Source organism: Macaca nemestrina, chromosome 13 (genome assembly GCF_043159975.1).
Source record: "Macaca nemestrina isolate mMacNem1 chromosome 13, mMacNem.hap1, whole genome shotgun sequence".
Taxonomy (NCBI): Eukaryota; Metazoa; Chordata; class Mammalia; order Primates; family Cercopithecidae; genus Macaca; species Macaca nemestrina.
Window position 1 is genome coordinate 3,770,249 of NC_092137.1, and position 16,804 is coordinate 3,787,052.

The 16,804-nt window shown below is 53.5% G+C and overlaps 1 protein-coding gene across 4 annotated transcripts in view; it reads left to right on the forward strand.

Annotated features, from left to right (window-relative positions):
* The window catches only part of LOC105497579 (collectin subfamily member 11), a 50,035-nt gene that overhangs the window by 29,149 nt on the left and 4,082 nt on the right, over positions 1-16,804 (forward strand). For all 4 annotated transcript variants that reach the window (XM_071076170.1, XM_011768764.3, XM_011768763.3 and 1 more), the window contains 2 exons: positions 13,255-13,326; positions 15,995-16,048. In XM_071076170.1, the coding sequence (XP_070932271.1) occupies positions 13,255-13,326; positions 15,995-16,048 (126 nt within the window). The remainder of the gene's footprint in view (positions 1-13,254; positions 13,327-15,994; positions 16,049-16,804) is intronic.

Genomic DNA, 16,804 nt, shown 5'->3' on the forward strand with positions numbered 1-16,804 from the left:
ATTTTGGTGCCTGTGGACCAGTTGGGATGGTTCACAGGAAAGGCGTCTCAATTGGCTTGTTGGGGGGCTTCCTAATAAAATCTGCAGAGCAATTATTAAGGTCCATAGCCTTTCTTCCCAGCTCCCAGTCTCTCCCAACTTCTCCTCCATGTCAGTCACCTCGGTATTGTAGGTGAGACAAGAAAGAAGCAGGCCTTTTTGGGCAGCATCCTGCATGTCTGGGGAAGCTGGAAGCTCACTTACTACACCTTTACTTACTCCAGTGGGAGAAATCATGGGCCAAGGGGGTCTCCCTGGGCGCTGAGCTATGTTTCCTGGGGAAAGGGTCACATGGGTAAAATGAAACTGTTCTTACCCTCATCAGTGCACCTGTTGGATTTTTTTCTGTAACAAACAGTGTGCTGGAACTTCTGCACTGGACTTCCAGACTCCTACAAAGACACTCTTGTTTGTGAGGACTTGTCAAAATGGAAGCTTCTTTGGGGGGACTATGGTAGAAAGCCATCCTCCTAAGGTCACCCATGTGTGCATGTCTTGTCTTCCCAATTAGATTATACATTCCTCAAGGGTAGGGATTTGTGGATCACACTCTGCCATCTGGTGAGTAAGTGGTTCGAAGTCCCCAGCATAGTAGTTATTCCTAAGTATTAGATTGACAGATTTACAGAGGGTCATGGTAGTTATTCCTAAGTATTAGATTGACAGATTTACAGAGGGTCATGAAACATACATTGACTACCGAGAGATATGGGGTTAAAGTCTGATAGACTCTTTTCGTTTCTACCTTTCAAAGAATCGTAACAAAAGGATCCACAAACACAATGACTTGCTGATCCAAGGCTGCAAGGATTCTCTATTAAAAGCTCTGAGGAATTCCCTTCTCCCTCCCTCTTTTCTTCCTTCCTTCTCCCACTTAGAAGTGGCAGCAGGCTTTTTCAGGCTCCGAGGCCTGTCCCCACTGATGTTCAGGTGTGGGCCAGGCTTCCATGCTCAAGCAGGCCTCAGGTCCCTGCTGAAGGGTGGACACAGATGGAGGGTGAGCCTGAGGCAGGATGTGCAGGAGAGCAACTGCTGAGACAGCGTTCTTGGCTATCTTGTGGTGGGTGTGGGGCCATGGACCCAGCCCAGGGTGGGGGTTAGGGAAGGCACTCGGGAGCCTACTGGTAATTCAAGGTTTCTGAAATCTGGAGACGGGGAGGGCTAGGAGTCCATAAATGGATGTGGTGTTTGGCATCCCAGGGAGTCAGCTTAGGGCAGTGGCATTTAGCACTCAAGGGTCTATGCTAGGCCTCAGCTTGGACCCAGGACTTTGAAAGTTTTTTTTTTTTTTTTGAGACAGAGTCTCGCTCTAACTCTGTTGCCCAGGCTGGAGTACAGTGGCATAATCTTGGCTCACTACAACCTCCTCCACCTCCCTGGTTCAAGTGATTCTCCTGCCTCAGCCTCCTGAGTAGCGGGATTACAGGGGCCCACCACCACACCTGGCTAATTTTTGTGTTTTTAGTGGAGACGGGGTTTCACCACGTTGGTCAGGCTGGTCTTGAACTTCTGACCTCAAGAAATCCACCCCCCTTGGCCTCCCAAAATGCTGGGATTACAGGCATGAGCCACCATACCTGGCAGACTTTACAAAATTATTTAACAGCTCTGTTATCTGAGTTGTCAAGCAGGGATAGTCATAACATTGTATTTACTATTTCCAACGGTCACAGCCGGTCATGGCAGCTTCTGACATCTCCAAAAGGAAGCACACCTCATCCTTTGTAGAGATGGGATCACAGGGTAATGGATCTGGAAATCTCACCTTCACACTTATGTTGGACCCTGAGATGCAGAGAATAGGCAACCACCCTGTCCATGGCCACATGGCTTGGACAGAACTGGAGCAGAAGCCCCATCTCTAGATGGACGTGGTTTGCTGGGAGGGAGGAATATTGTTAGGCACAATGTGGTCCCAGCTTCGGCTGAGCAGGGCAGAGACCACAGACGTGGAGCCAGACAGTTCTGGGCACACTGGGCCTGTCTGTATCGTGGCTCCACCACCTGTCAGTCATGTCAGCTTCTGGAATCAGCTTTGTCTTTCCAAGTCCCCTTTTTCTGTACCTGTAAAATGGCGGGTGGTGGGGGGGTGGGGATCTACCTCCCAGGACTCCCAGAAGGGATAAAAGGAAGTATAGACGCACAGTGTCTTGGATGCAGCAGTTGCCCGGTGCCTGGTGGCCTGGTGATTGCTGTTGTTATTTTCCGTTTGCACAGAAGAAGGTCTGGGCCCTGGTGCTTTTGTTCGTGGGAACTCACTAGGGAATAAGTATGACTTCCGGGCCCTGCAATAACCAACTGACATTCTTTCTGATAATCGTGGCTGTTTCTGTCAGTTGTAAGTGCTCTGTTCTGGATAATGTTTATTCTCAAGGACATTAGGTCAAAGAGAGAATGGAATATGTTTACATATGATGTGGTATTTATGGGAATAAACTTAGGACTTTTTATATGCAACCTGGAACGAGTCTCCTCCCAGAGACCTAGGACACCCTGGGCGCTCTGCCTGTGTGGTAAGCAGTGCTCGGGCCCCAGGGGGCTCAGATGTGCTGGGAACCAGGACCTCAGCCACCACCACCCTCCACACACTCTCCCTGGAGTCTCACTCTCCAGTGGGACACAGCCTTGCCAGCTCCCCTGGCCCACTGGCTTTTCTGCCCGTGGGCTTGCTAGCTGGGTGCTAGTGGATAACTTTCTAGCTCATTGCAGCGGGGGCCCAGTGGCAGTTCCCTGATGTCCAGTCACCGACATCTGTGGCTTCCATGGCATTATGCTGCAAGGACTCACCTGGAGAAAAACAGTGACCTCTGCGGGAACTTGGGGGCCAAGACTTCCCGGTTTCTAGCGTCCTGGGAACCACTGCAGTCCTGGGCAAACTGGGGGCTGCAACTCAACTTCCCCTGGGCACGATGATGCTGGGCACAATGATGCTGTGCACGACGACACTGGGCACGATGATGGGGGCATGACGATGGGGTGAATCTGGGCATGATGACGCTGGGCATGACGGAGGGCACGATGATGGGCACGACGATGGGGTGGATCTGGGCATAATGACAGGGTAGATCTGGGCACGATGACGACGCTGGGCATGATGACACTGGGCATGATGACGGGCTGCATCTGGGCATGATGGCTCTGGGCACAATGATGTTGGGCGTGAAGACGGGACACAATGATGGGGTGGATCTGGGCACAGTGACTCTGGGCACAATGGTGCTGAGCACAGTGATGCTGGGCACGATGACTGGGTGGATCTAGGTATGACGCCACTGGGCATGACGATGCTGGGCATGAACAGCGTGGATCTGGGCACGACGATGCTGGGCACAACGCTGCACATGATGACGCTGGGCAGAACGCTGGGCATGATGACAAGGTGGGCCTCAGCACCTGTTCCAGTGCTTCTCGAAGGGACTTCTGAAGGGGAGGAGCATGCCTGGGAAGAGTGGGGCCTGGGTGTGACAGCCCTGCTCCCATGCCAGCCCTGCTGTTGCCCAGCCCGTGACCCCTCCAAACCATTGTTTTCAACTTCTGACATCAAAATCACAGCCTTGGCCGGGCGCGGTGGCTCAAGCCTGTAATCCCAGCACTTTGGGAGGCCGAGACGGGCGGATCACTAGGTCAGGAGATCGAGACCATCCTGGCTAACACGGTGAAACCCCGTCTCTACTAAAAAATACAAAAAACTAGCCGGGCGAGGTGGCGGGCGCCTGTAGTCCCAGCTACTCAGGAGGCTGAGACAGGAGAATGGCCCGAACCCGGGAGGCGGAGCTTGCAGTAAGCTGAGATCCGGCCACTGCACTCCAGCCTGGGCGACAGAGCGAGACTCCGTCTCAAAAAAAAAAAAAAAAAAAAAAAATCACAGCCTTCACAGGGCATTGCTGCCATCATTGGCCCCGGGTCTGCAGATCGGCTCTCATCCTTGCGTCTTCAGGTCCTAGCATGAGACCTGACGTTCGGAAGGCCCTCCATCCACTCTTGGAAAAATATCCTGAGGTTTCGTATCTTCAGATACCTCTGCAACCTGTGGGTGATCCCTGTCTGTGGCCAAGGGCCCCCCATCTGTGTCGTCCTCCCTTCCCAGGTGAAGGAGCTGCCCCGCCGGATTCTAGAGAGCTGGTCTGTGGGACGAGGCTTCCGGCCATGCTGGGTAGATGCTGTGTTCTCTGCTTGTCTCTGGAGTCAGGGCTCTGCTTCAGGTTTCCCCAGGGGCTCTTGTTTAAATGCAGCTCCTGGCCCAGGAGGGCGGCCTGAGACCCTGCACTGGTCTTAGCAACACCCAGGTGCTGCTGCAGGCCCAGGCTGTCCCCATTGGTGGGGGTCCAGATGCTGCCGCAGGCCCGGGCTGTCCCCACTGGTGGGGGTCCAGACGCCTCTGCTTCCACAAAGTGCATGCTCTGCTCACGTGGGGGCCTGGCTGCAGCGGGGGCTGCCCTGAACAGGCTGGCTGGGTGTGCGCTGGGGGCGTTGAGGGAGTGTCCTGTGGGGAAAGTGAGACCCCCTGCCCCCCGCTCAGGGTGGTGTTGTGGCTGGGTGGCCTGTTCTGAGATAGCAAAGCCAGGCCATGGCCCAGAGAAAGTCCGGCTGTTAAAAATCGCCAAGGAAGCTGAATTCCAAATGCTCTTTTTGCCCCTTCTCCACTTCAGAGGACTGTGTGAAGGGTTCATTAAAATTAATAAGAACTCCGCACCTGCTTTGAGCTGCTCTCAATCCTCACGCGTGTCCAGAGGACAGATGGGAGGCACAGCACTGCTCACAATGGCGATGAGATGTGGGATGGGCCGTGGCGTTCGTGCCCAGTGTGCCGGGTGCCGCAGCCAGAAGCTCCTGTGGCAGAGAGGGAAGGGATCCAGGGGCAGAGAGGGAAGGGATCCAGGGCGTCAGGCGCGTTCCTGTTGTCGCGCGCAGCCAGCGGGAGGCGGCGTTGCTTGCCTCTTGCAAAAAGCTTTCTGTGACTAGGAGGTGCCGAGGCCTTGGGAGAGGGAAAAAGGCCTTAGGGCTCTTTTTCTAATCCGCTCTCCTCAGAAAACCTCTGGGTGTGTAACCACACTACTGTGCTGCCCACAGGTTCGTTTCCAAGAACTGTCTTCAAGTTAAAACAAGTCAGCTACAAAAAAAGGCTATGGTGTGAAGTAGAGAATGTGTTGACCATCGCAGTGGATTTTAACGGTTCTCACCTTTTCTTCTTCCTCCAAACACCCCAAAATAGAATATTTCTGTCAGAAACAACAGCTCACACCAATAGGTCCCAGTGTGTGTGGCTGATATGTGGAGGTTGGGGTGTAGTGAGGGTCTCCTGGGTGCTTCTGGGGTTCTCAGTTTAAGCCTGGGTGCTGACCAGCTGTACAAGCTTGAGTTGTGTGAGGATAAAAGTATGCATATGTGCATGCACTCATGCACACATGTGTATAGTATGTGCATGCACTCATGCACACGTGTGTATAGTGTGTGCATGCAGACATGCGCACATAGCATGTATGTGCATGTATAGCGGTATGTATGGATACATATATGTATACATGTGCATGCATGTGTGCATATGTATACATACCTGTATGTGCATATGTGCATTTTTGTGTATGTGCATATAGCATGTGTGTGAATAGTATGTGTGTGTATGTGTGTTCCTATAGTATGCATGGGTATGTCATGTGAATATGCCTTTGTCTATGTATGTGCTGATGGATGCCCTGTTTTGAGATAACAAAGCCAAGCCACGGGTCCAGAGAAAGCCCAGCTGTTAAAAATCGCTGAGGAAGCTGAATTCCAAGTGCTCTTACATATGTATGTATATGTTTGTTTGTATTCACGTATGTATCTTGTGTGTACACATGTATCTATATATGTAGGTTTGTAAGTTTTATATATGTGTATTCAGGTATGTTTATATGTACATGTATGTGATGTTCTGATACATGCTGTGTGTGGTTGTATTTATACATGCATGTTTGCATGAATGTGCATGCATCATGCATATGTGTATGCATGTGTGTATGTGTGCATATATGTTGTGTTTGCATATTGCATATCTCTGTTAATACATATATGTTTGCATGCACATGTGTGTATGTGGAGGTGAATATGCACATCTCTATGTGCATATGCATGTGCATGTGTGTATAGTATGCATGCACATATATGTATGTATGCATGTAGATGCCTGTGCATGCATATGTGTATAGTATGTATGTGTGCATATGTATGTGTATGCATGTGTACATGAATGTATGTGTGTATAGTATATGTGCATGTGTCTGTGTATAATGTGTGAGGGGACTTCAAAAAGTTTGTGGAAAAATGGAATTAAAAAATAAAAATAACTACATAAACTTTATTTCTCAGTGTAAGCACCATCAAGTTCAAGACACTTTTGTAAGTAATTATACCAGCCATTTAGTCCATCCCTAAAGAACTGAGGGTCCTGGGAATTTCACCATATCAATGTAGTCTTTTTTTACATTGTTTACTGAAGAAAAATGAGTGCCCTTTTCAGATATTTTAAGATAAGGAAACAAAAAGAAGTCAGAAAGAGCCAAATTGGGAAAGTTGGATGCTTAATGATTTCCAATAGAAACTCTTGCAAAGTTGTCCTTGTTTTCTATGCAGAATGAGCAGGAGCATTGTTGTGGTGGAGAAGGGCTCTGTGAAGCTTTCCTGGGCATTTTTCTGCTAAGGCTTTGGCCAACTTTCTCAGAACCCTCTGATAGCAGGCACGTGTTACTGTTCTTTGGCCCTCCACAAAGAGAACAAGCAAGATGCCTTGAGCATCCGAAAAGCCTGTTGCCGTGACCTTTGCTCTCGATCAATCTGCTTTGCTTTCCTGGCCCACTTCCACCTCTTGGTAGCCACTGCTTTGATTGTTTCGTCATTAGGATTGTATTGGTAAAGCCACGTTTCATCTTCTTTTACAATTTTGAAGAAATGCAATACAATACACGCCAGTAATCTCAGCACTTTCGGAGCCGAGGTGGGTGGATCACCTGAGGTCAGGAGATCGAGACCAGCCTGGCCAACATGGTGAAACCCCATCTCTACTAAAAATACAAAAATTAGCCAGACCTGGTGGCGTATGCCTGTCATCCCAACTACTCAGGAGACTGAGGCAAGAGAATCGCTTGAACCTAGGAGGCAGAGGTTGCAGTGAGCAGAGATTGCACTACTGCACTCTAGCCTGTGTGACAGAGCAAGGCTCTGTATCAAAAAGAAAGTTAAGAAAAAATTTTAAAAAATGATTCTGAGGCATTCTTCGAAGAATTGTAACAGTAAACCAAAGCAGACTGGCTGCGAGCGAAGGTCACGGCAACAGGTTTTTTGGATGCTCCAGGCATTTTGCTTGTTCTCTTTCAGGAGGTCCAGAGAACAATAACATATGCCTGCTGTCGGGGTGTTTAGAGAAAGTTGGCACTGGCTCCTCCAGTGGAGGGAGTGTTTCTCCACCCCCAGGCCCAGCTGTGCCCAGTGCCTGGCGCTTCCCTCAAAGGCCTCCCTGCAAGGCTGAGGGGACTGTGGAGAGGGGTCTGGTGGTCCAAGCTGTGGGTTTAGGGCAGAAGGGAATAAGGAGGGACAGGAGGGTTTGGGCCACCTGTAGCCATCCCAACTCCCCACCAGCCGAGTGCACTTGGTCGTGGCTGGCACAGGGGAGTGGGCTCGGAGGGGGCTCTGCTCGGAGGGCTCTGCTCACAGGGCTCTGCCTGCTGCTTTGCACACTCTGGTCTCTCGGTCGCTGTCTCCTGCCCCCAGGCTTGGGAGTGGGGCACTGCTTGTCCTCCCACAGGAGCACAAACCTGCGCTGTGCGTCCAGCCCCCCGCTCTTAGAAATACAGCCTTCCCGCAGTTCCTGGCCCGTGGAGGGTGGCTTTGGCTGTACCCAGGGGTGGAAGCCCCACAGGCTGGGGCCTGCCCACCGTGGAGGTGCAGGGTTTGGAGCCCTGGACGTGGAGTCAGGAGGCCGTGGTCTGAGTGAAATCCACACTGTCAGTGTGCGCTCCTGCTCCTGATGCTCACTGTGACCCGAGGCCTGGATTGCCCTGAGGTGCCACTTGACAGACAGGGAAACCGAGGCTTACAGAGGGCTGTCACTTGTGCAGGTTTCATGGATGGAGCACTGGGATTTGGGGCCAGGCCTGTCTGATCGCAGAGGCTGCTCTCTGAATCACGGGGCACTGTGTTCCTTCCTGGCTCCCTGTGTGACCCGTGGTGGTCACCCGACTCTGAACTGCGTGACCCGTGGTGGTCACCCGACTCTGAACTGCGTGACCCGTGGTGGTCACCCGACTCTGAACTGCGTGACCCGTGGTGTTCACCTGACTCTGAACTGCGTGACCCGTGGTGGTCACCTGACTCTGAACTGCGTGACCCGTGGTGGTCACCTGACTCTGAACTGCGTGACCCGTGGTGGTCACCTGACTCTGAACTCCTCTTCTGGAGCAGAGGGCAGTGTCTCCGTCTCTCAGTACCACACAGCGGGCAGCTCCCAGGACAGAGATGATTTCCTCCCAGCTGTGGAGGCTGGAAGTCAGGGATCCAGGTGCCGGCAGGGCTACTTCTCCCAAGGCTGCTCTCCGGGGCTTACAGGCGGCGTCTTCCTGCTGTCTCCCGTGGCCTTCCTCCGTGCACGCACAATCCTGGCCTCTCTTTCTCTTTGTGTAAAGCCACATTCCTGTTGGACCAGGGCCCACCTGTGTGACCTCTTTAAAGACCCTGCTTCTAGTAGGAGTCACACTGGGGTTAGGGCTCCATCGTCAGAATTTTGGAGGATGTAATTCAGCCCTAATAAATGGTGCTGCTAGGAACCATCATGTACGTGTGGATGTGCTTTTCTGGCACACAGTCTACCTGGGAGTATTCTAACTTATTTCTGAAAGATGGAAAAATGAGCAGAATCCTGGGACCCCCACCGAGTCCCCACCTGGAGAGGGGCGGCGTCAGAACATGGGAAAGAAAACCAAAGTCCCAGCCCTGGGAACATCACCTGCCCATGAAAAAGCCCGAGCACCACAGGGGCTGTGGAGCGACATGGCAGAGGCAGATTGTGTTCCTTCACCTGAACGAACAGTTAACTATTTGCTAAGAAGCTTCCACCTGGAAAAGATAAGGAGGGCTCAAGGGGCCTCCTCCCCACCTGCAAGCTGTTTCTCCCTGAGACCCCTGCGAGATGAGATGTGAAGCTGTTCAAGGACAGTTAATGGGGAGACAGAAGTGACCTGCAGACCCCGTCTTCCCGCCTTCCCACCCAGAGAGCTCCTCCCTGGACGATGAGGCCAGGTCCCCAGGCTGACAAGTAGAGCGGGATGGTGAGGCCCAAGAGACGGTGGAGGAGAAGCCCCTGGGGCACAGATGCTCTTGGTGAGGCGTGCTCCTCCCACCTTCGAGAAAGACTCATTAGTGGTTCAGTCTATCAGCTGGAGGAGGCACGCATCCTGCTGTTGCAGACAAGTTAAAACCTGAGAGTGAGTTGAGAGCATTTGGCTTTTAGCCATCCCTAAATTGCATGGCCAGACGTTAATGCAAATCCAAGGTCATCGCTGACACTTGGCACCTGTCTCCAGCGAGTAGCGCTCAGCTCCTGCCCTTGGAGAAGTGTGGGACCCAGTCCCTGTCATAGGGGGGTCTGAGAAACCCCTGCTCTGGCTGCTTGCTGATTGTGAGGGTGCTGTGAACGCGTCCAGCCTGATCTGGCAGCCTGAACCTCCTCGCAAGGGGACGGAGGCGACCACAGCTGACCGGGGGGGAGCAGCATGAAGACGTGGAGGGGGAAATAAGAAGCACAAACATTGAGGCTGTCCCAACCTTCCTCCTAACGGCCAGCACAGAACCTCGGGAACGGCGCGGTGGAGAGCTGGGCACAGGAGAGTTTGTCTTTGGACAGGAGACTCGAGGAAGACGCGTGTTCCTGGGCCTGGGACAACAGACAGGGCCTGGGACAACACCAAACAGCAGATGTGCGTTTTCAGGGAACATCAGCTTTTCTGTAGGACCCTCTGTGGGAGGCCGAGCAGAAGCACGGGGCTCACCTTTCAGCTTCAGAGCATGGTGAGGGACGCCTGCCTCACAAACTCATCTTGCCCTAACTCTCTCCCAAAAGCCCTGTCTCTAAATACCGGCACCTTGGGGTCACGGCTTCAACAGAGGAATTTGGTGAGGGGCACAGCTCCATCCACTGCAGGAGGTGACGGTGCTCAGGCTGTGACTGGGCACTCAGTGTGGGTGGCTGCGTCCATCCTGCCGAGGAACCAAGACACACCAGGGTATGTGCTGGGGAAAGGCAGCCAGGATGGGGCAGGGACTGAGGGTTTCTAGCTGGGTGAAGGGAAGATTTCAGAGAGAGAACAGTTTTTAAATGTTTGGGGGACTCTTGGAGAAGGTGAGTTCAGCTAGCTTTGCATTTCTGTGGGTGTAAAACCAGGCTGGCTGAGCGGACCCAGCAGAGCGACAACTTCCCAGCTCCTCCAGCCCTGAGAACTGACCGTACCGTGCCTCCTCCTGCAGCAAAGCAGGGCCCCTCAGTCATATTCCAGGGAGAATTGCGAATGGCCTCCCTTGCAGCAAGTTTTGGGCATGTATAATGGGTTGGCTGGTTTACTGAAGCTGTTTGTTCCAGTCGCCCTTCTCTCTCCTTGCTCTGGCATTTTACTATTACAGAAATTTCAGGTTGAAATTGTCATGACTCAGAACAGCAGGAACGGGTGCCTGGCACCAGATGTCAGAGCAGGCCAGGTGGCTCCAGCAGGCGCTGGACTCACAGGCTGCTGTGGAGAGGGATTCGGAGCAGGGCAGGGCTGGCCCCTGATGGAAGGCGACACACTGAGCGTCCCCTCTGGTGTGGGGGCCCTGCCCCTCCCTCTGTGAGACCTCCTGGCTGTCCACCCGGTCCCGGCCCTGCCTGTGTCTTGGGCCCTGTCCTCACTGGGTGCCCCCCAGTGGCAGTGCCTCTAGCCGCCTTGCTGTGCCCCTGCCTACCCCGCTGCCCTCGGGTTCCTCCCTGGGCTCCTCTTCCTCATGTGGGTCTCCTGAGGGGCCGCCCGGCCCCCGCCTCCCACTGGACACTTCTCTCAGGTGCCCTCCTGGCCCTTGTCACTGTCACATGATGGCCCCTCTCCCCTGCCTGTCCCCCTCTCCCCTGCCTGTCCCCCTCTCCGTTGCCTGTCCCCGTCTCCCCACACGCCCCGTGGCATCCCCCTCTGTGCCTGTCCGGAGCTGTGTCTCCCTGCCCCCGCCTCGGGGAGGGCTTGCCACCCAGTGCCAGCTGTGTGCGCCTCATCCGCACGTCCCATCAGGCACGAGGTTCTGCCAGCGCCACCTCCTGGGTGTCTCCCCGATCTGGACCGTTCTTCTCGTCCTCCCAGACCCCGCCTGCCATGACCCCCTTCACCCCCGGCCTGCTCTGCCCTTGGCCTCCTTTCATGCCTTTCAGCCTCTCCAACAAGTGTTGCCAGATGCTTCCTGAACACAAGTCTGGTCTCATCGCCCTCTTCTCCAACTCTCTGCCTCTCCCACAGCACGGAGCATGCACCACAGCCTCTCCGATGCTTTCCTAGGCTCTGAGGACGGACGAGGAAGTGGCGTCCCCGTGCCCTTTTTCTATTCCCTTCCTCTTGCATGCACTGCAGTTGCTGGACTGCTGTCCTGATTTACCAGTAGACCCTGAGCTCTGACTCCTGCAGCCAGCGCCCTGCACAGCTGGCGACACAGTGCCTGGGGCGCAAAGCAGAGTCGCCTCCGTGCTGGCTGTCCAGCCTAGGTGCCATTAGGATCTTCTCCTGTCTCCCTCATCCCCCCATTGTCCCCCAGGCTGGATGTGGCCCCCAGCTGCAGCATCAGGAGAGCAGCCTGGGCCTCAGAGCAGCAGGGCGTGGCTCTTGTCCTGGCTCTGCCATGCCAGGCTGTGTCATTTTCGTAGCCAGATAAGAGAATGCCTGTGAATGTGCTTTGTGAATCAAGGCTGCACTTTAATGCAACGTAAACCACTCTTTGCAGGGGTGTGTGTGGTTTCATTTTAGCAAAGCTCACTGAAGTCTATGTTCTGTCCTCTAGTTTCTGTCTATTCTGAATTGGGGGAACATTACAACTGCTTTGCAAAACAAGACTAGGAGTTCCTGGCAGGGAAGTCCTTGGTTCTCTGGCGTCACTGCCGGACAGAGCGTTATCTGCGTGCAGTAGAAAGGCCTTCCTGCCACCCCTGTCTTGCAGGATTGCCCACATTGAATTGCATTTAGTTCCTGCAACAATGGGTTATAACTGATCACGAAATCCTAACAATGTATAATCACATCCATGAGAAAGAATTACTGAGTTAAATCAGGTCGCCTGTTTCTTTTCCCAGTTTTTCCCTATGTACTTGTTTGCTGTTTGTTGGTTGGGTTGGTGGTCAGTGGTGATCACCAGCAGGCAGGTAGGAGCAGTTGCTGAGGGCTTAACACTTGGTGGGAGGAGCACTGAGAAACTCCACCCTCTGGTTTAATTTGTTCTAGGGACTGGGTGACAGCGGCATTCTTCGGGCGTGGTCCAGTGATCAGAGAGACAATCCCGTGGGATCTTGGTGTCCCTCTTGCTATGAATGAGAGGAGAAGGGTGGGGGACACACACCACACACCACCGCTGCACACACCCAGGCTGGGGACAGGGGCCAGCAGGTCACGGGGATCCGGCATTCTGCTGTAGAGCAGGTCAAGTCGGGAGGCATCTGGTGAAGCACTCCTGGGACCCTCCTCCCTGGCTCAAGTTCACACACCCGAGAGGAGCCAGGGGCTTTGCCACCTGCACCCACCCCCACACCGTGTTCCTGACAACGCTGGTTATGTCCATGCTTGCAGGGTTGTGGGTACGTGGTTTGGTGGGTACAGGAGTAAGAGCTGGGAGGTTCTGCCTTGCTGGGATGGAGGAAAGACAAGCTCTCCCCTCACACGGGCACGGAGGGGATGGACCATGGTTGAGTTTGGAACTTAGGGATGCCCCGTTCGGCCCCTCCGTTCCATACTGTGTATGACTTCTGGGGGAAGTGCATCTTCCTTCAGAAGCTGTATCAACAGGCGACCTGACTGTGACAGTCACCTGCGTGACCTTGGAGAGATTTAGAGCTGTCTGTCTTAGTCTCTTCTATGTGTCTGCGATGTTAGGAAGGAGGGCGGTCGGGGCACCTGTGCACATATGTGATGGAGGAGGCCGCGGGATCATCTGTGTATCAACCAACTTTGCTTTTATTGTTTTCTACAGGAGACGTGGGGGACAAAGGACAGAAAGGCAGCGTGGGTCGCCATGGAAAAATCGGTCCCATTGGCTCTAAAGGTATTTGCGATGTGATTCTTGCCTCATTCTCCCCCCTCCCCCAGGGTCAGTGTCTGGATCCCCTGAGAATAACTCTAGCGTGGATTGTCTCGTGTGGTGCTCCTGTTTATGCTCTGTGCGTGCTAGAGAAGACATCTGCCGTGCTTCCGTTTTGGAGGTGCTTGGAGCTAGTTGCTGGCTCTGTGCTTACAGGGTGCGGTGAAGTGCGCCCCATCCTGTGGGATTTTCATAGCACTCCAGGATGGAGGGGCTGCGGCGAGTGCGCTTGGGCGAGACTCTGGCTGTGAAGCCACAACGTCCTTAACAAGTTTGGTAACACGCTTAGAGCCTCACGTAAGGCGCGGACGGACCCTGCTCAGGAGGCACTGCGTCTGTTCCCCCAGCTCGGGTCTCAGGCATTTCGAGGTGATGGGATGATTCTTGGTGAGAACAGGGTGTGGGATGGCAGCAGCAGGTGTGAGCAGCAACTATGGTGCCAACACCTGGGTTCAGGCTACACCTGCGGGTTCTGATTGCACCGTCTCCGCTGCTGCATTTGCCTGCACAGCCTTGGTAAGGCGGGCAGATCAGCTGTGCCTCCCATGATGAGAGACTGAGGCCAGGACAGCCAAGGGGTTGCTCAGAAGGTGCTGTTCCTATGCCCCGCTCACCCCCCACCATCTGGTCAGTGGATGTCTTTGGAGCGCTTGGCTTGTTCCAGGTGTATGCTGGGCTCTAGGGGACGGAGCCGGTGGGAGGGCAAGGAGCTGGCCGTCCCTGAACTCTGCACGTGTGGACTCGTGAAGTCTCCTTGGGGTCCCGCATGGTGTAGCAATGCGGCTGAGCTGCCCTGAGCACCAGCGGTGGAGGGAGTCTGCTGTGGTCTGTCCAGTTCCGGGGCCAGCTTCTTCTACCTCATTCATCTGCCTCGGAGCAGGTTGGCCCAGGTACCAAGAGGCTACGGTCTGGAGTTTGAGCTGTGAGGGGGTTCTCATGGTTTGTTCTGATCCATGGTCACGGACCTCCCCTAGCCCAGCCCGTACCTGGTAGAAAGGGCTCTGTGACCAGGAGAGCGATGGGGAGGGGCCCAGCTCAGCTGTGGGCCTCCTGGAAAACCTGTGAGAGAGAAAACCTTCCCTGCCATGGCCAATCCAGTGAAGAACACACAGAGAATCATGGGATCTGGAGGGAGGCGCAGGCTTCACAAACTCAAATAACATCATGGCAAAATACTTATATCCCCAGACTTGCCATTTTAAGTATTTTAAGTGTACAATTCAGGGACGTTAAGTACATTTGCAATGGTGTACAGGCATTACCACGATTTCCAAACCCTTTTCATCTCTCCAAAGAGAAACTCTGTTTCCACTAAGCAATGGCTCCCCGTTCTTCCTCCCCCAGCCCCGGAAACTTCCAATCTGCTTTCTGTCTCTGAATTGGCCTATTCTGGACATTTCACATACGTGGAATGATAACAATGTTTGTCCTTCTAGTTGATTTCACTTGGTGTAGTGTTTTCAAGGTTCACCTGTGGGTAGCGTGGGTCAGAATGCCCTGCCTTTTTAGGGAATAATATTCCACCATACGGATGGACCACAACTGTTATCCATTCACCTGTCGGTGGACACGTGGGTTCTTTCCACCTGTTGCTTTTGTGAATAACACCACGTTGTGTATTGACTCACACATAGGGATGTGTATACTTTTACCATGCGGTGTGTGCTCTGGGCAGATTCCGGCGACTCCTAAGGGGCAGCTGGTCCAGGCTGGCCTTGTTTGGCTTTGCTCATTTGATTTGCCTTGTGTCTGAGATTGTCATCCTGGGTTCTGATCCAGCTGTGCTTTCATTTCCAAGCTCCCGATGCTGATAAAGGAACACAAAGGAATCAGGCGGGTGGAGGCTGCGGAACTCCTTCCCTCCTTATGCGAGTGGAATCGGAATCTACACAAGTCTCTTTGCAGAGGCATTTGGGGCTTCTCCGTGAGAATAAAGAGAATGCATTAGAATTTATTTCTATTAAGTCACATGACTTAATTTTAGAGCAGTTAGAAAGCCTATTGCCATCATTTTGTTCAACCCCCTTGTTTTGTACGTTGAGGAAAGCTGAGGGCCAGGGTGGTGAGGTGCTTGTCTCATCTAACTGGAGGTTGGGTCCAGGCCAGTATGGAGCCCAGGGCTTCTGGTGTCTGGGCCCTCCAGGACACCGGGCTGCCGCGAGCAGGGACAGAAAGGACCTTGAGCTGGGACAGGAAGGAGTGCGCTGACTCTTGGATTAGATGAGCTCTCAGGCCCGCACGGCGCTCGGCGCTCCCATCATGCTCGATCTGGATTTTCCTGCTGTTGTGAGAGGCGTGTCGGCTGCTGGGGGGAGTGGCGGCTCATTCATGGCACCAGGGATTCCTGAGGCGATGTATGCAGAGTATTCCATCGGATATCCTGGATTTTCCAGAACTGACTTAAAGAATGATCAACCGATAATCCCTGTCACCCCATGACGTATACGGTCCGTATCACATAAATAGTGCCGGAAGCAGGAATTACCTGCAGAATGGAGCTCCGGTACTTCACAACAACAGGGTGGCCTGGGAGAAATCCACAAGACAAGTCACATTTTCAGTCTTGTTGTTTTTAACTCAAAGAACACGTCCACCTCTGCCTGGTGACTTGGACCTTGTTTTTCATTTTCAGGTGAGAAAGGAGATTCTGGTGACATAGGACCCCCTGGTCCTAATGGAGAACCAGGTATGGCATAAAGGGTCCAGGATTTTTCATATAATGTATTAAAAATTGCACTTTGGAAAACAATGTAGATCATTAAATGGAACTGCGGTGGGCTGGGGAACAGAGCGCATACGCCGGCCATGTGGTCCCCGCGTCAGTGATGCTCTCAGATATGCTGCAGTGTTTGATTTCCTTCTACCTGAATGTTAATGACCTCTTAGAAGTGTCATCTGCCTGTCCACTGTGTTATTCTGTCTGTGTGTGTAGCTGGGCTCAGTGACACCAGTCCTAGGATGAGCATTCTCCACTTCTTCGCCTCTGTGGGCACTAGGGGTCTCCTCCTACCGCCAGACTTCTCAGAAAGCACATCTGGACTTTGTGGCTCTTTCCCTGGTTTCAGACGTCCTTGCATCCGACTCCCACAATGGTGCTCCACTGACACGGCTCCCCTCGGAGGGCCCAGGGAGCTCAGATCCAGCCCAGGTGGACATGGCTTCCCTGTGGGGCACCTGCTTCCTGCTTCCTCTGTCCCTGCCCTCTGCCCGCCTTCACACCCCCCCCCCACTCTGCTGTCTTTCTCCCAAAACTTCTGCAGCTCTTCTGCTCCCTCCCCAGAATGGTGACCTCCTCTGAGCCCTGGTACAGCCCTCACCCCCATACCCCTACACGGTGGCCCTCATGAGGTCAAGCCCCAAAGGACCCATGTCTGGTGGGCATCTCCACTGGGGGGCTCATGGTCCCCATCTGTCTCACTGGAGCCCTTCCCTCACACCCTGG